The 19,416-nt window shown below is 42.9% G+C and overlaps 1 protein-coding gene across 1 annotated transcript in view; it reads right to left on the reverse strand.

Moving 5' to 3' along the window:
* grin2ba (glutamate receptor, ionotropic, N-methyl D-aspartate 2B, genome duplicate a) overlaps positions 1-19,416 on the reverse strand; it is a 97,967-nt gene that overhangs the window by 34,976 nt on the left and 43,575 nt on the right. The window contains exons 4-5 of the mRNA XM_085352106.1: positions 14,550-14,742; positions 3,276-3,390 (exon numbers count right to left, since the gene is read on the reverse strand). Coding sequence (XP_085208232.1) covers positions 3,276-3,390; positions 14,550-14,742 — 308 coding nt within the window. The remainder of the gene's footprint in view (positions 1-3,275; positions 3,391-14,549; positions 14,743-19,416) is intronic.

Below are 19,416 nucleotides of genomic sequence, written 5' to 3' on the forward strand. Positions count from 1 at the left end.
AAGTGGTTCAGCTGGAAGTCAAGCTAAGAATTAAACATGAGCGAGGGAATAGGAGGAGGGGGAGGAGGAAAAGGGATGGGGTGGTTCAGGCTGCAAGGGGAGAACGGGATAGAAAGGAGAGAGAGGAGGGGAGAGTTTCACCTTGTTCTCCGATCAGAGGACAGAATATAGATTAGAGAGGCAGAAGAAAGAGAGAAATACAGAGAATAAAGAATAGGGAGAGTCAAAGGAGTCAGACTGCAGGACACAGAAACAATAGAGGGTAAGCATCAGGAAACACAGATGCATGCCGGTGACTTGGCAGGTGGTGATGCGTCAGGTTCATTTAAGGTTGTGGACACGGGATTATTGTTGCCATATGTTCACTACCATCTTCTTTTCCACCTGTGCTTGGAGACTTTTTTCCCAGTCTGTACAATGAAAAATCTGCACCTTCATTCACTGAACGGAAGTTTTACATTTAAAGTTTGACTGACATTTAGTTGTTATTCATTAAGTCGTACGTTTCGATACGCGAGTCAGCAACTCTCTCGCAGCTGAACTTTCAACCTCTCAGCTTTAAAGGCCTGTGGCACAGTGCAGTGCCTGAACCATTTCTGTGCATCAGACTCAATCTCATCTCTCCATTCTTTAGCTATAACTGCTTATGTGTGACGGTTATAAGGAGGCGGAAACCAATCCCAGTTTGCATTATGCAAGAGGAAGGATACAAACTGGGCAGGCTGGCAGTCAATCACAGAGCTGACACATAAACGGACAGCCATTCACCTCTGTGTTCACGGGCAATTTTACCACACAGTTACTCAAACCTGCATGCCTTTGTTCTGTGGGAGCGTGGAAGCGTTAGCAGAACATGCTAATAAAAAAAGCCACTGGAAGTTGGGAGTCTACTTTTGTCCACAGCAAGTAACAGTTAGAATATTATCAGTGTCTGAGCAACTTGTTCTACACACATTGTCTTAAATAATGTCATCATAATCACGGCTCAACTCAACGTTGTGTCAGTTAATGCTGCTAATGGCAGCAAGTCCAGATCACATCCTTAAGGCGTTCTTTGTTTCAACAGGACCAAAATTACATTATTTTATGAATCCATATTTCAGTCATGTGATCGTCATGTGACCGTCTCAACACCCTGGCAGGCAAAACAGTACTCCAACATGACCTCAAATAGTGGACGCATCTATCTATCCATGGAGGAAAAACGAAGGCCTTTTTAGTGACTTGTGTTCCATATTCTGCCACTGCAGAGCTCAGTGAGAATCTTAAAAAAATCCCTCACCTCACACTGCTGCCAGGATGAAAGCTTTCAAAGTAAGGACAGCTCTCTAGTTTTTGTTGCTTTTTTTAAGGTGAAGAACGAGAAATTGTTCATTGTTCAAAACGCTACAGAGCTAGCTTAAACAAATGTAAATCTTGCGTTTTGTTGGGCATTTACAAAGTAGGGCCAGTAAAGTTTCAACAGCATTAATTTGTCAAATTATTGTTGCCCATCCTCTGTCAGTTCTAAGTTTTAAATATCTAGTCTGCACGAGGTTTAGGTAAACAGAATGAACCAGAATAGATGATTCATTACACCGTTTCGTTATTTATTTAACAAAAATCAAGCCAAAATGCACGGTGAGAAACTACGTAGACCACATGATTCACTAGCTTGTAGAACCACATTTAGCAGCATAACTTGTAGTAATTTTTCTCTGTATGACTTTCTCTCATGTCAATTTTGTCCCAGTCTTTTTTGCAATGTTGCTTCAGTTCATTGAGATTTGCAGGTGTTCATTCATGCACAGCTAACTTAAGCTAAGCTAAATGCAGCTAACTGCATTTTTATCAGGTTGTATGTGACTGGGCAATACTTTTCTTTTCTTTTTCGTATATTTGCTGTGCTTGGGATCGTTGTCCTGTTCCACGGCCCAATTTTAAGCCAAGCATTAGCTGTCAGACACATGGACTCGTATTTGACTCGAGAATACTTTGGTATGCAGAGGACTCATGGCCGACTCAATGGCTGTAAGGTCACTGAATTGACTTTACAGCCACCTCCACCACTGTGCTTCACAGTTGGTATGAGGTGTTTATGCTGATATGCTGCATTTGAATTTCTTCAAATGTGGGTTGGGCATTATGGCCAGACATCTCCACTCATGTCCCATCTGTCGAAAGGACATTGTTCCAGATGTCTTGTGGTTTGTTCGGATGCACCTTTGCAAACCTGAGCAGTGCTGCTGCTGTTTTTAGTGAAGAGGCTTTCTCCTGAAAACCCTTTGAAAAACCATATTTTTTCATTCTTTTTCTAATTGTACTGTCATGAACTTTAACATTTAACATGCTAACTGAGGTCTGAAGAGTCTGAGATATAGCACTTCTGTTGTTTGTAGCAATTTCTCTGAGCATTAAACGATCTGACCCTGGGGTGAATTTACTGGGACCTCCACTAAGTTTGGTGTAGGTCTTGGGAGTTTTCCACTTGTAAATAACAGAATGATCAATCTCCGATTGTTTGGAAATGACCTTATAACCCTTGCCAGATTGATGCGGAGCAACAATTGCTTCTCTAAGATCATTGATGTCTTTCTAGCCTTATACTTTTTTATTATCAGGATGTCTGTAAATGTATGAATGGATATCTGTATGTATGGGATGGTATAAAAAAATGACATATTCTACTCAGAGAATACAGTTTCACTCCATATATTTACCTTGATCTCCTTGTCCCACCCAGTCTTTACAATAACTTGCTGCCTGTTAGTTCTTAAGGGTGTCTTGACATCTTTTTAGTGAAACAAACAGATTTTTTTGGAGACAGCGCATAACCAGGATTTTGTAACAAACAAAAAAAAAGCCGAATAACAAATAGGCAACTGCTAACCAAGTTTTGAAATTAAAACAGCTGTGGAGCAGCATTCAAATAACACATCACCACTCTGGAGCCTCTGCTGCAGTGCATTGCTCAAAGGCACCTTCACTGAGCTGATAATATCTAATCAGAGTTGCGTCTATAAGGCTTAAGGCTTAAAATGCTTGAAAAGTGAAAATCAGACGATAAGAGATCCAGATAAAAACACACAGATACTCGCGGACTTCATAGGGAACAGCTAACTCATTGCTTCTATTCATTTTAACAGTTTACAAAATGTTTTACTGTTAACAACAGAGGACAATTAGGTTAGTCAGGACTTATAATTTTGTGCACATCGGCTGTTTTTTTTTCATATGAGTGTCTTACCCTCCCCCCCGACACACACAAAGACCGTCAGTGTCTCCCTCTGTCTCACCCTGTCCCACTGTCTCTCCTTGTTGAGCAGAATGATGACCAGCTTGGGATGCATCTGGTATCCGTCCTCACTGAACGACAGATTTCGTCCCTCAAACGTCACATTCATCAGGTACCTGCAGAAGAAAACATTGAGGAAAGAAACAGACTGACGCATATATCACTTGCTGGAATATATCCTTGTCACTGGCATTTCACAAATGTCTTATTTGTTCTATATATCTACATCCATTCAGGTTCCATTACTCAGTTCTCCAATCATTAAAGTTTTATTGCACATCGACTTATTTTTTTAAGCATCTTTTCTGACAAACCCAGTGATATTGCATAAATTCGTCATCTGCCAAGAAACAGCTATCAACTAATGTCGAACCAGCTCTTCCATAAATAGATATACATTAGTCATCAACAGAACGGCAGATGATGTCTTTAAGACGGGACTAAAGAAAATGAATTTCAGCAAATTATGTCATCCCTAAATGTCAAATATTACATTTCAATTGCTGCCAATGAGTTCACCTTTTCTGTTGTGACATTCAGTGTGAAATTTTGTGTATTTGCCCTCTGATATTTCCCCATCACGAGCTGGATGAAAAAGTTCATATCAAACCTCTATCTGTTAAATAAAAGCTACAGTCAGCAGGTAGGTAGCTTAGCACAAAGACTGGATACACAGGGAAACATTGGTCACTCAGTACTTCATCCTTCAAACGTAACAAACACAGAAATTCACACGTTGTACAAGGTGTGAGAAAAAAAATTCGACATCTCCAGCATTAAAAACAATTAACAACCATATCAATCAGACTTTGAAGGCTGACCCTTATCATTCAGTCTTATACATGTACCCATCTACAGATTGTTTTGATAGTAGCTGCTATTTTCTTTTCAGACCAGTCTCTCCATTTGAGTCTTATACATCATTTAAGAACATCTGTGTCCAACTGAGTCAGCTACCATGCCTCTGATCATCGCTGGTAATGACAGCTGGTTCTGCAACTACAATATTAGAAGCAAACATGAGTTTTTACATGGATGAATCTGCAGTGCCTGAAGGTGACGGTTAAGGTCAGCGTGGACAAGGAATATGCTTGTTTTGTGACATTTACCAGTGCACACACTGTGAATTCATCTCACAGGATCAGACTGTCAAAGCAGAGTGAGTGCAACGAAAATGATCAGAGTGGCTTAAGTTTGCAGAGAGATTCCCAACACATTGCGATCAATCTGAGTAATTCTGCAACCAGTCTCGTTTCAATTGGAGACTCAGCTAGTTGTGTCCTGGTTTCATTCTTAAATTAAAAAGAAAGGCTGCCAAGCTCCTTAATCATTTTACAGTTAAATCACAATCCTGCCACAACGATGTCTCTATTTGTGAAGGAATGTCTCAAATCTCATGTTTTGTCTGGACTCTGAATGTAATTAGTTTCTGTGAATTTCTAATTAATGCGAAATTCTGTAAGCTAATTTATCACACTGCATAAGACTGCATGTAACTGCCAATTCGACCACGATCAATCAAACTGATAGCAGACTGACTTCGTCTTATTGCCATTTTATCATCATCTTAATGTGCCAAAGTCGCTTTGGAGACGACAACTGCGAGTGATTACAAGTTCTTTGTTTACGGCCTTAACTGCGGTTCTGCTACAGTCTCTATCTACTGTTCTTCCTATGGTGACTGTAGCACAAGAGACAACCTTGAGAAGAAAAGAAACTGTTGTGACTGTCGCCGAGGGGCAGCACACACCATTGGCAGGATTTTTCTTCTGTGGTTAATGTTGCTTCTCTGTCCTTTTTGTCACAGACCCAAATCGTAATCAAGTCGAAGGGTTGCTGTCTAACACAGTCGAGGACCAAATCCAGTGCACATTACATATGAACAACAAGCGCATGAACAAGTGATTTGAAAATAGCAGTCATTCTGGGCTGAAATCTTTTGCCATGCAACCAGCAGAGATTCCATGAAGTTACTGTTTCTGACCAAGAAACAGCAGTCAGACCACACTCTGAAAACGTATGCTTCAAAAAAGGAGCTCATTAGCGAGCTTTAGAGGTTCTGGCAGGTGGATTTTTTTTACCTTTATTCACACAGTCGGGGTAGTTGCTTCACTCTGTTTTAAGACTTTAAGCTAAATTATGTTCTCTGTCGTCCTGTCTGGGGGTTGATTTCTGCATGAACGGCTGCCAAACACAGCCATGAGAACTGTGATTAAAAAACATTATTAAAATCCAGCTTATCCATTGTCCTCATCATAAGATAATTACAAAGAGATGAAAAAAAATCTACAACCAAACAGCTTAAATATTCACTAAATATACAATTTGAAATAACTGCTCGGACATAATTTAAAATCTATGAGCGATTTGAAGTTAATTTTTCCTGGAGCTGAAGGGACACGCACATGAGCAATGCAGTTTCTATCGGGTGTCAGAAGTGTGTGTCAGGTGGAATAATTTCACTTCCCTGCAACTAAAACAACACACACACACACAGCACTCAGCAGTGCCATACCCTCATGCAGAGGGTATGGTTATTGTGCGTGGGAGTGTGTAAGTGCATGTACATGAGGACAGCAATGTTTATGTCAGATGAACTTGAATTCACTTCACTGTCATCCCACACACACACAGACACACACTCTCTCTCTTAACTATTTCACGCCCTCACCCCTAGCCTTCCCGCTCTGTGACTGTTTCCATGGAAACTCTCTACCTCAAAAGCATGCACGCTATATATATATATATGGAGAGAGATGAATAAATACATGGCAAAAGATACTGCATCTGGAAGTGTGTGCATGTAGAGGATTGTATGTTGATGGGATCTATCTATCTATCTATCTATCTATCTATCTGTGATGAAATGACTTATGTAATCCAGCAATTACTCTAATGCCAGCTTTCTTATTCTTTCCTCTCTATCAAAAATTGATATTTTCAATGGGCTGTGATGATCACACTCATCCACCATCACACCGTCTCATGCAGCCCCATGTGTCCGGCTTACAGCCGCTCCTGTAGAGCCTTGGCAGTGATACAAAGTGCATAGAATCTGCTGCATAAATCATAAGCCATTTACAAAATGACTCGACGCTGCGGTCCCTTTAATCTTTACTGAGCAAGCTATTGTTACATGCTGCAATTCAGAGCCTTGTGTGTGTGTGTGTGTGTGTGTGTGTGTGAGTGTGCACGTGAGCATCCTACACACTGACAGCAAGGAAACACAAGCATATGTGTGTTGCCATAGCAGCCACAACCACTGTTACTATGGTAACGGTAATCTCGCAGAGGGTGGGAAAGAGACACAGAGAGAGTGAGAGGGGTGGGATTCAAAGAAGAAGAGGGAGGGGATGGGTCATAGTACAGGCAGATTTCAACACGTCTCTCTTCCCCTCATCATCCTGCAACTTCTGTGTTTACAGGAAAGCAATCTGTGTTCACTCTTCATTCAAGCGCATTCTCTGAACTTCCTGTAAATATAATAAAACTGGACCTACACGCATCTCCAGACACAGTGATAACAGCTTAGTAAGCAGCAGTCTCTGGGAGTGACAAATGAAACCAAAGCAGAACAGCAGCTCCTTCAAAGACCACTTGAGACTTAAGAAAGAGAGTCAATCCCCATAGGGTCCCTTGTTAAAAGTTCAAAAAAAGTATGTTTCTTGCTTGGTCCATTTATAACAACTGTACCAGACAATTTTTTTCCTATTGCTCAGCCTTTTCAGGTTTTGAAGGCTCAAAATTAGGGGCGTGGCTGCTTTGACTGTATACCTACAAAGGTGACTAGCCACAAGTGGTGTAGTAGACGTCACCTCAGCACATTCTGGTCACTGAACTGAGCTTTGGGTCATGTTTTTGGTGCCCTCTGGAGCCTTTTAATGAAACTATGACATTTAAAATGGCTTTCTTTTCAGGTGTTTGTATGGTGTAGCTTTGCCAAATAAATGTGTAGTATTTTAATTGTATGTAACTTAGCACTAAATTAACAGTTGTCTGCGTCTGTGTGTTGTACCTATATATTAATCAGGTATAACATTATGAACACCTTGCTAATGTTGTGTTGGAATTGGAATGAAATCTGGAGAATTTGGGGGTCAACTCAACATCTCAAACTCATTGTTGTGCTGCCAAACCATTCCTGAACTATTTTTGTTTCGTGGCAGGGTTCATTATCCTGCTGACAGAGGTTACAGCCATCAGGGAATACAATTTCCATGAAAGAGCGTACGTGGTCTGCAACAATGTTTAGGTAGTTGTTACTTGTCAAAGTAACATCCACATGGATGGTAGGACCCAAGGTTTCCCAGCAGAACATTGTCCAAAGCAACAGACTGCCTCTGTCAGTTGTATTTCTTCCCTTAGTGCATCCTGGTGCCAGGTGTTCTCCAGGTAAGCAACGCACACACGCATCTACATGATGGGAAAAAAGGCCCAATTTTCCTGCGCCTAACACATCAACTTTGAGGACAAAATGCTCACATGCTCCCTAATATATCCCATCCAATGGTGAAGAGATAATCAGTGTTATTCGCTTCACCTGTCAGAGGCCTGATTGGTGTAAAGTCCACAGATGCAGCTTGTTAGCATTAGCTAACTACCAACACATTCTCACTCCCAAACCGTAATATTTTATGCTAGGTGACAAATCGTCAACATATTACGCTTCCGGGCACCAAACACGTCCCTAAATGAGGAGATTGGAAACATGAGAACCGTTTGGACTCAATCTACACATGTTCGTCATTTTACTTAAATTGCTTTGGAAAACACTATTTGATGTCATTAAAGTGCTGTTAAGGTTTGGGATAAGGTTATGGTTAGGGTTAGGGCTGGAATACATGGCTGGAACGTGTATTACCGCGGGACCGTCATTCTACTGGATTTCACCCATAACCCGGCGCTTAGCATAAGATTGTGGAAGGTCACCTTTCGCGTTCCTCAGGAACGCTGCGGGACGTGACAAATCGTCAGGATGTTAGGCCTCGGGAGTGAGAACCGGCTGTGACTACTAAGGTATTTGCCCTCTCCTCCAAAAATGGTCACTTCTGTCTCTAAAGAACCAAGATGAAAAAGCCCAAAATGGCTCAAATGTAGGCTTGAAAAACAGATCTCTAAAAGACAGTGAATAACTCACGGTGGCTATCTCCATCTTTTATTTACAGTCCATGCAGTTTACCATGTAGCAAACCTCACAGAGGCATATAAAGACTAGAGCTGCAAGAATGCGGTGACTGTTATTCCAAAGCTGAGTGACAGGATGATTGCATGTCACCATCGCTGCCTTCCTGTAATGTGAACACAAACCGATCCCTGCTTTTCCATAAGTTACTGTAGGTGTCATGAGATGGTATAAAGTTATGTGGATGGTAGGAATCTGAATACGCAGGTGTGACTAGCATAATAAGACAGAATCGCATCCACCTTCCCCGCTAAATTGCATGTTTTGATATCCTGTTGAACCTGTCAGTTTCCTGCATGAGCTGGAGGAGAGTATCTCAGCTGTGCTGTACATGAGGTGAATTAAAATTCAAACAGCAGCAGCTGTCGTCACCTGGCGAACAAAAGCTAGTAACACTGACCGGAGTCCGACATGTACTACTCCAATCAAATCTACAGAAAACGATTTCTACATTCAGGAAACGCCTCATATTTTTTGCAGCATGAACCACAATGCAGCGAATCCATTTGCATGCATAGGTTTATCTAAAGACAAACCAGAACAACGCTGTGCCACAACAACACGGCACGCAGCAGCACACTTCCCATGCTAACTCCATGGCCTGACAAAGATAGGTTTGAGCGCATGTTCTGGTGTGAATAATGGAGGAGTTGTGTAAAATATTGATAAGTCAGTTTTAATAAATTAACCCTGACATGAATTAATTATGAATTACACTCCTTAGCAATTACTGTGGTACAGTGTAATCACTGGATCTGAAGAGGAGGGATCTATACTGAGAGTGATAACAAGCCATGTAGGGCTCCGTGCGGCTGAGGTAGAAAAACATACTGAGGCTTTGTTGCGTGCACACTTGGGGTATAATGTGTGAATGCGAGGGGAGGTGTGACTATATACATTCAGCGGCATCCATATACAACGAGTGAATGTGTAAACAAAGCTGCGCTAATAGGAGGGAAGAAGCGTGGACATCAATATGTGGCTTTGACACATGATCGACAGCACTTAATTAAAACTAATTACAGTGACATTTCTTTAAAGCACTAGCCCTCGAACACACTGCATTGTCTACATTGCAGATATAATGGATACCTGAGGCAATATTCTCCTCTTGATTTTCTAATTTCAGAGCATTTTGGAATAAAACTTCAAAAACCTTAAAAGACAAACCTATGTACTGTACTGCTATACAAATTGAAAATTATAATAGCCTGCAGCAAAAAGGAGGTAGGTGAAGATGGGATGCAGCAGAGGGGAGGGGAAAAGAGCGAGAAGGATGTAATAAAAAATACTGGGGAAAGGAAAAGATTATGTGAGATAAAATAAGAAACACAGAAAAGCAGAGGACTGGATAAACCTGGCAGACAAAAAGAGATTTAGTGACAGGACAGATGAAAAGATTTAGGAGGAGCAAGGCAATAAAGATGGAGAGACGGGAGATGGAAGAAAGAGGAGAGAAGATTCCTGACCTACTTCCAATCAAGCCCCATCAAAAACAGGTACCTATCTGCCACCTCCCACTGCCTGCCCCATAAACACACACATCCAGCTGGGCTCCACAGACTCACACGCACATGCACACAAAGACACGCGCAAACACCGAGTCAGACACGGTCCCATTGAGTTGGCATTTCTCAGCGCAACAGGGTCAAAATGCAACTGCAGATTGTTCTGTATCCAGAGCATGCGTGTATGTGCTTAAATATATATAGATATATACCCCATATTGAAAGCCTTACTGAGGCCACAGAAGTTCAAAAATGCCCACGGAGCTTAAAAGCACTTGACACCTTTCCAAGACCAACCTCATCTGGAACCTGTCCACGCCTGGCAAGGTCAGGGCCAGTGTTGTCAAACTCATGATTCTCACACTGTTGTGTATTGCTCGCTGCTGGCCTCTACTGCCACCTCTCCCTCGCTCTGTCCCTCCCTCTCCTCTGTGCTTTGCACTCTTCTTCTTCCCCTTCCTGCTATCTTCATTTGTCAGGCTCATGCTGTAGAATTAGCTGGAATGTCACAGCGCTGGCTACAATGGACTTAATTTACTTAGTGGAGTGACGCGTCCTTCTCTTGTGGTATTCTATGAGGCACTGAGGGACGAACAAGAAAATGTTAATGTATGGCTTATAAATTCGAGTAGATGACCGTGACCTTAGAGCCAGTCTTCCTCGTTCACCAGCAGATTGAAATGTAAACTAGATTCAATTTACATATTCCCATGCATCTCTTACTGACCTAGCTCGTGTATAATCCACAAGCTGGACCAACTTGTGTTGGAGCTACAATACAAATTTTTCACTCGTACTTTGGGACATATATATTTCCATATAATCATCGGCTTTTAAGAAGGTTTAAAAATGGATAACTGCCACCGTCCTTCCTTGATTTCTTCACCATCTGCTTCAGATTCTTAATCACGCACTTCAAAGACATCCTAAAAAAATGTTGTGGAATATATCTAAAGCAAGAAGAAGGTACAGGTACTTCTCGCTACTTGCTACCACTCTTTAAACCTGAGATCCCCAACTGGAGAACTTCTACCCTGTAGGCTATCTGCAGCGGCCGTGGTTTATAATGTACCAGAAACTAAGAAATGCAAAGGATCACATGGAGAAAAGAAGCTGAGGATTCATCTATGTTGTCATATAATACTGTAGATCAGGGGTGAGCAATCTCAGTCCACGAGGGCTGGTGTCCCTGCAGGTCTTAGATGTGTCCTCGAACCAACACAGCTGATTTAAATGGCTAAATTAGCTCTTCAACATGTCCTGAAGTTCTCCAGAGGCCTGGTAACGAACTAATCATGTGATTCAGATGTGTTGACCCAAGGTGAGATCTAAAACCTGCAGGGACACCGGCCCTCATGGACTGAGATTGCCCACCCCCGCTGTAGATACATGTTTGCTGTTAGCATGTTTGCTTACTGTTAGCTTCACTTCTGCAGCTGGTCCGACACATTCTTGTGTCCCTAAAAACACTTCTGTTGTGTTTTGTGAGATTGTTTTTGGTTTTTGTCAGCGTTTGCTGTGTATTTTTCTATTTCCGTTGTGGTTCGTGTGTTTTGCTGCACTTTTCTATTTGCTGCTGTTTTCTTAAGTATGTTTGACCTCTCAGGGCCACCGTAGATCGCAGTAAAAATATGGGTTTACAAGTAAAATCTGTAGCGTGTGTGTGTAAACATTAAAGCACCCAATTTTATAGCACTAATAGTTAGTTTATTTACCTAAATGTTTCAGATTGGCACATGTGGATTGTGACTTAGCAGTGGGGCAAGCTCGGGACCTATATTGATCAGTGAATCAGTTTCTGATTGGTCCATTTTCCATGGATGTTTTTCCAGCTTAATATGTTGAGATGAAAGCTTCATTTTCAGGTTTAGCTGCTAAATGCCATTTTCGACAGCTTAGAATTAATTGTGCCCCTGCTTGGTTTATTAATGATTTACTTTAAAGGTCTGCTTGAAATTTTTACAAATGGAGTTTGTATTCACTGGAGAGAACACAAAATGTAAGGCTTCCCAGGCGCAGGAAAGAGCTTTTTGATTGAGCTGCCGTCCATCCATCTTTCATTCGTTGACTCACTTAGTAGTGAACGAATCGAGCGGGTGGGCATCGGTCCATGCAGCCAAGCAGCCACGCAAGCCGGGCAACTAGGCGTTCGTTCACTTTCTAATATATAGACTCTAGGCCAAATGCTAATCTCTTGATTGAACACTTGAAGACAAAGGTTATCACCAAACAAATTTAGTTAAAGCAGAAAAGGGGCAAAGGATCTTAGCAGTGTTTGCAACTGATCTAATCAACAACACAGCTAAGTTGATTATAAAACTGCAGGTCTGCAGCGCAGGCACCAACTAGGGAGGAGCAGAACGGTAGAGATGAGAGGAAAAATCACTAGAGAAGAGAGGAGAGGAGACAAGAGGAGAGGCGAGGAGGTGTGAGAAGATAAAACGGTAGAGCAGCCCTCCACAGAACAGAATAAAAGTAGAACAAAGCAGAGCAGATGTAGGGGGAAAAAAGCAGAGCAGGGCAGAACAAAAACAGAAGACTACGGGGCGCGAGAGGACAGCCGAGCAGAGCAGAGAGAACGCGGCAGAGAGACCACAGCAGAGTTGAGAAGAACAAAGCAGTGCGCAGCAGACCACAGCAAGGCAAACACATGAACAGAAGAGAGAGGAGGGGGTTGTATTCTGGGGCAAGAGCAGCTGCCATAAACACCACTGTTATCTCAAAGCAGTAAGCAGTGGTGAAACAAATGCAAAAGGTTCAGAAAGGAGAGAACAACAGGCAGGGGCTGAAATGACATCCAAAGAGTTGACTGGACAACAAAGTTTTGTTGCCTTTGAGCAGGATGCAGTTAAGCTTGACCATGAGCAAAAAAATTACACACATCCCAAAAGAAGAGCCCGAGTTTCCACAGTAGGCTCCACGTTTCTCTGGCGTCTTATGAGCGTGAGAAGAGTATTTCGGGATGTATGCGTGCTTGCATTCAGCAGAAAAATTGCAGGAGAAGGCAGAAAAAGACTATTTGAATCAGCCAAAAGGGGTCAGTGCATTTCGTTTTCTGTGCAAGTGTCTGTGATCTGCCACCGGTGTCCTGAAGCGATACTGACAGTCTCTTTAGCAAGCATACACACATATGCTGCCCTGTACGACACCTGTGCACACATGCACACGTGGCTTTCCTTGACAGTTGGTCTCTCTTTAGGGCAATAAAAACACACATACCCACGCACATCTATCTCCAGCAGACGCGCAGAGTCGCGGAGGGGTGAAACCGCCACTGAATATAATGCTGCGCTGAGCTCTGGAGCGCAGCACGACAGGGGATAGTGTTCGCCGACTGAAACGCCATTGGGACCAATTAGGCGGCGCGCAGAGCAAAGCGCAGCCCGACGCTAGGCTTCACATCCAGTTCAAAAGGCCTGCTGCTGGGACGGACAGCTGAAGGGGTGGGGTCGGTTTTCCTGAAGATGGCAGCATGTGAAGGGGTGTTTGTGCATAGGGTATTATTACGTGGGGGGAGGATGATCACAGCGTGCAGGGGATGGAGATGCTAACACGCACGTGCTGCAACATCTGCTGAACCAATGATGACGGTGCCATGGTGATCGTGGGGATGTTAGACCACCAGAACGGTGCAATTTTAAAGCAACATCCACAAATGACTCGCACATCAACTCAGACACATTAGCGTGAATAAACAGCTTTAAACAAACACGACCAGTGCTTTGTGGCATTTCTTCTATATTGTACAGAAGTGTATGGTTTGCACCACAGAGCTGGTTTTCGTGAGATATGTGCCGGCTTGCTGCAGGGCAGAAAGCAAAGGAAAAGGATCGTGGTTCCTAGAGAACACCGAGACTACTGCAGAATGACATATTCAAGCAGCGCGCAAGTGGCAACATCCAGCAGAGAGCTGAACGTTTTATGGGAAAGCAGGCTTACTGATAAAGAACACAAACCACACCACCAGAAGCTCTGTGATTAATAAAAGTAAGATCCAAGATGTCACTTAATGCTACTTAATCTTTTTGTTTTCCCTGCTTAAAAGTTTTTTTGCGGTTTCAGAACTGGATGAAGATGTGCCAGATCATAGTTCAATCTCAGACTTCTGTTAACTAACAGGTATTTGTCCAGGTAACAGTAAAGGGGCATGAAATTCTGTTTCTGGCTGGACTCTGAGTATAAGTGGCTAATGTGAATTTGTGATTAATGCAAATTTCTGTATATGCAGACAGCAACAGACTTGTGATTTTCACTGATTTAATTCACTGTGTTAATCACCGCAACAGACTGCATGCCATTGCCAACTCGACACCATTCATTGTAAACTGATAGCAGACGGACTCTAATTATTTCCAGCGTCACTGGAAGTTGTGTCACAAATGTAGAAAAATGAAAATAAAACTATAATTTCGTTATCCTTGCATAATGACAACAAAGACCCTCGAATCGTACATCTAAATGTCACAGTGTTGCTTTGCGTGCAATACTATAAGTGCCGACGAAACCAGATAAACTAACTGAGACTGGGTCCATTAAGTGTGATCATGCTGCTCTGACATGCTACGCCCTCTCCACCTTCACTCACCTGAGCACTTCGTTGGGGTTGCCTGAGATGGGGGTCTTTCTGTCAGGAGCTCCGTGGCACTGAGACTTCAAGAGGGTGTGAGGCCCGCGGTCCATCATCATGGTAGAAGTCGCCATAGTGATGATCGCCACACCATCGCGAACCCGCGCCTCTAAGCCGTAGTCCCATTCATCATAGGAGACAGAGAGCAGGCCTGGAAGCAAGAAGAGGAGAGAGATCGTTTAGAGGAAATGCAGAAAGAAGGTAGATGAAGGGTTTTTTGTTTTAAAGGGAGGTGAGAAGGGAAGGAGTGATTCTACAGAGGAAAGTGAAGACACAGCGAGACGGACAGATGGAGGAAACTAAACCGGGGAGACAGGGGGATCAGTGTGCTAGGATATATAGAGTGTACATGCTTTGAACACACTCCAAGAGACAGAGCATACACTACGTAGTGACTCAGGGAGCAGATGAATAGCACTCCCATTCTGACTGACTAAGAGTCTATCATCTTGCTGTGTTTGTCCATCTGTCTGTCTAAAGTACGTTCTGTACGGTCTGTTTGTCGGCCTTTGCACTCTCCGCACGCCTGCTTATCTGTCCTTCTGTCTGCCCGACTCCTGTTCGCATTTGACAATCTGTCAAATGTTTAGGAATGTTTATTTGCAGGTCTCTCTCTGTCTGTGTGCCTCCATGCCCATCTCTCCCGATGCCCTTCCAAGTGCCCATCAGCCCATTCAGCTGTTTGCCAGGATACCTGTCGTTCCTCCACCACGTCCTTCTCTGTAGGTATTCGAAGCATTCTCGAGGCTGAGGACAGCCTGGTGGCAGGCAGCGAATCGCAAACACAAAATTTCCTGTAGGTATCCTAAAAACCCGACAATAACTTGCATGAATGTGAAAATATTTTCTTAATGTTACATTTTTTGTTTAAAAAAAGGCATTAACTTACTGTTAGGCTCTTTGGGATGTATTAAACACAGATGCTATGAAAATGAGTTTCACTGATATTAAACAGCTGTTATTGGCAATAAAATCCATTACAATATTCAATTTTAATTACAATAAACCCATGACTAATAGTCATCATTAATTGATTACTCATGGTGCATGTTTCCCAGCAATAAATCTTTATCTCTTTTTAATGACCAGTCATTAAGTTCCCGTGTTCAGCGGTTCAGGACTTCATCATGCTGGATTTAACAATAATAATAACAATGGGTTGGATTTATATAGCGCTTTTCAAGGCACCCAAAGCGCTTTACAATGCCACTATTCATTCACTCTCGCATTCATACACTGGTGGAGGCAAGCTACGGTTGTAGCCACAGCTGCCCTGGGGCAGACTGACAGAAGCGAGGCTGCCATTTCGCGCCATCGGCCCCTCTGGCCAACACCAGTAGGCAAATAGGGTAAAGTGTCTTGCCCAAGGACACAACGACCAGGACAGAGAGCCAGGGGATTGAACCGGCGACCTTCCGGTTACAGATACGATTCCCAACCCCCTGAGCCACGGTCGCCCCAACAAGGGGATTGTCCTTAAGCACGGTACACAGGGATTCATTTTGGAGCATCATTTGGTAACAATTTCATGCCTTCTTGGCTTAGGTTACAGTTCAAAGTTGGAGCAGGTGTAAGTTTAATATTAATTGGGTGGTGTAAAGTTAAAATGTTCACCACCCAATTATTACTAAAAGGATCCAATCAGCAAACATGGAAATCTTTTTTTTTTTCTTTTAAGAAAAAAGCAAGCGTTTCTGTGTTCGGTGGTCATGTTAGAGAAGGTGTGACAGCAGTGGCTGAAGCAGTGGTAGGCATTGCCGAACAAACAATTTAACGCTCAAACCTTTCAAGTCAAAAGTCTTAACTACCTCCGCATTTAAAATTGGCTACAAAAATGCCTTTATGACTTCTGAAAACAGCCAACAGCTGATTGTTTAGGAGCCATTAGAGGCCCCCTGGGTTCAAGCTCTCAGGGTTTGTAAGCTTGTAATTTATCTGACTCTTTAATCTGTCCATCTTTCTGTCCATCAGCAGGTCTGCATCTATCTGACAATGTATGACCACATGTCAGCCAGCCCGCTACCATGTCAGCGTGCAGAAATAGACAGGCAGCCTGGCAACCTGCCTTCCTCACGGGGCCTCTGCACTGACAGCTCGGGCCCTTCAGGACCACATCTCATGTCACACATTGTCGACACTTTCTCACCACTCGCTCCGTTCCCCGTTCCTTTTTACATGCTTGACTTTTTATTGCTTTAAGGGCGCGACTTTCTTCCCAGGAAGACATAGGCGAGACGTGTGTGTCGGGAGCACGCGGGCGGACGGTTTGATGTCTTATTGTCGCAGCTCTCTTTTGGGCGTGTAACAAGGTATTACAATGTGGCAGGACATCTCCCTCTCACACATACAACCTAAATCACACTGCAGACATAACGCATCCACAATAAGCAAACTGATCGGAAAGCATAACAGCAGATATTTCTGGAAACAGTTTATTAATGCCAGTGATGTCAGACTGGGTGGTTACATTAACACAGTGTGTGTGGCAGTAGTGTGCAACTTTGATCAAGGGAAAAAAGAGACAGAAAGGCTGTTAGTAGGAGAGAAAGAGCTGAGAGGGAAGAGGAGGGGAAAGAGTGACAGAATGAGCAGAAGAGAGAGAAAGTCAGGCAGCAGCAGAGACACAAAGATACAGACTCAAGAAACACAGGAAGATGAAGGGAGCTGAGACTTGGGAGCAAGTCAGAGGAGGCTGAAATAGTAACACAGAAGAAAAAAACAGAAAAGTGAGGGAACAGCAGCAAAATATAGAGAAGCAAGAAGGAAGAAGGAGTGGGTGAAGAGATGGTTTCCCAAAGCGCTACTTAAGGAAGGGATCAGCGGAATTACCCGTGAGATTTGGAGGCTCTTCATCACACACGGTGCAAATTATTAAGTGTGCCTTGTAAGTAAATTAGGCCCACAGCTAGCATGCACCTCCTGGTGAACCCTGAACCGCCAGAGTCCACAGAGGACACAACCAGCGAAACCAACAGTCACATGCGGTGTCGCGGTGTCATTTCACTCTGTGCTGATTCAGAAGTTGGTGCGCTTGACTGCCACTTGCTGCAGGCTTAATTTGGCTTTTCTGATCTCGATGCTTACACAAGGCATGTTGGTTTTTCCAGAACTATCCCAACTGATGCCACAAACAAACATGCAAGCATGTCCTACATACACACACTAGCTGCATTATTAGGTACACCTTGCTAGTCCCACGTTGGATCATCTTTTGTGTTCAGAGCTGCTTAATTCCTCATAGATTCAAGGCACTAAGTAAACTCAGAAACCAGACTGATATGGTTTCAGCTTTGTCACATGGTGTATTATCCTGCTGAAAGCATCCATGGACATGGTCAGCAACAATAATTAGGCAGGCTGTGACACTGAAGTAATGCTTAATTGGAACTAAGACGTCCCCAACACCATTTCCACCAACACCACGAGCCTGAACCACTGATACAACGTGGGTGGATCCATGTTTTCATACCTAAACGGTATGAAAGCTGACTCTCACATGGAATACCTTAAGAAAGATCAAGACTCATCAGACCAGACGGTGTTTTTCCAAACTCCTATTGTGCAATTTTGGTGAGTCTGTGAAAACAATAACCTCAGTTTCCTGCTCTTAGCTGCTGTTGAAGCCCATCTGCTTCAAGATTTAATGTGTTTTGTGTTTATATGAATACCTCGGCTGTAATGAGGGGTTATTTTCATTTTCACCTTCAGAAAACCTGTTTACTCGATCACTTTTTAGGCCATTCTCTGTAAACCCTAGAGATGGTTGTGTGGGAAAATCCCAGTGGATCAGCAATTTCTGACAACAACAACTACACCACGTTCGGTCACTGAAATGACCTTTTTAATCCTCATTCAGATATTCAGAACTTCAGCGGGTCTTCTTACTCGTGTCTACATGCCTGGAAGTATTGACCAGAGAGCAGTAGGCCCGGGTTCGAGTCTGACCTGCAGTCCTCTGCTGCATGTCTTCCCTTCTCTCCCCTCTTCCCTGACTAGCTCCACTGTTTCTACCCAATAAAGGCTGAAAGGCAAAAAAATAAATAAGAATAATCTTTTTTTTTTAAAAAGGAACCGGCAACAAAGACGCTGCTTCACTCCAGAAAAAAATAACGTTTTTAAATTGGCGTCTTTCTGGACAACTCATATGTTGTCATATGTAGACTCGTGTTTGTTATAGGCCAATATGTCATCAAGCTGATAAATATCTGTCAGGGCAATATAGAGTTAACAGTTGCTAACTTTCTTAGGCTGCTAGGATTTTGATGCTATTCTTCTACGTTTTTGCACTTCAAGACAAAACCACAAAGCAGAGGCATTTGGAAAGCTTTAGCATTTTAGTGATTAGAAAGGTGAGGCTGTTCTCAGTACAGGTTTTACAGACTGTCACTGCTGAAGCTGTTTAAAGGAAACTCGTCAGCCAACCATCACTTTCATATTTCTGGCAGGAGCAGCACGAACAAGCACAGATCCTACAGGAGAAGAGCTGTGAATCAAAGCTTGGCCATCTGGATACTCATGGTTTCTTTGCACGCTGTCTTAAAACACTGTATTAATGACATTTTAAGTAAAGGTATGATCTAAATAATCATGTTTTTGACACAAGCGACGTCATAAAAAGTCGTCTTACTTTGAGAATTCTGTGCGGTTATTTTGGCACATTCTGTATCCTGTTCATCACGCACGAAACAGGAGGACGACATTTAGCCTGAAATGTGTCATTTTGTCCCATGTGAGTCATGTCATGATAATTGAGTGTTAACTGAAAGAGTTTTGTGTGTGTCCATCGACGCAGCTCTACTTTGCAATCATCCAGGCGGTACATGAG

This window comes from Diplotaxodon limnothrissa, linkage group LG4, assembly GCF_057381915.1.
Source record: "Diplotaxodon limnothrissa isolate DT_005_m linkage group LG4, D_limnothrissa_male_GT1.1, whole genome shotgun sequence".
In the NCBI taxonomy this organism is placed as follows: domain Eukaryota; kingdom Metazoa; phylum Chordata; class Actinopteri; order Cichliformes; family Cichlidae; genus Diplotaxodon; species Diplotaxodon limnothrissa.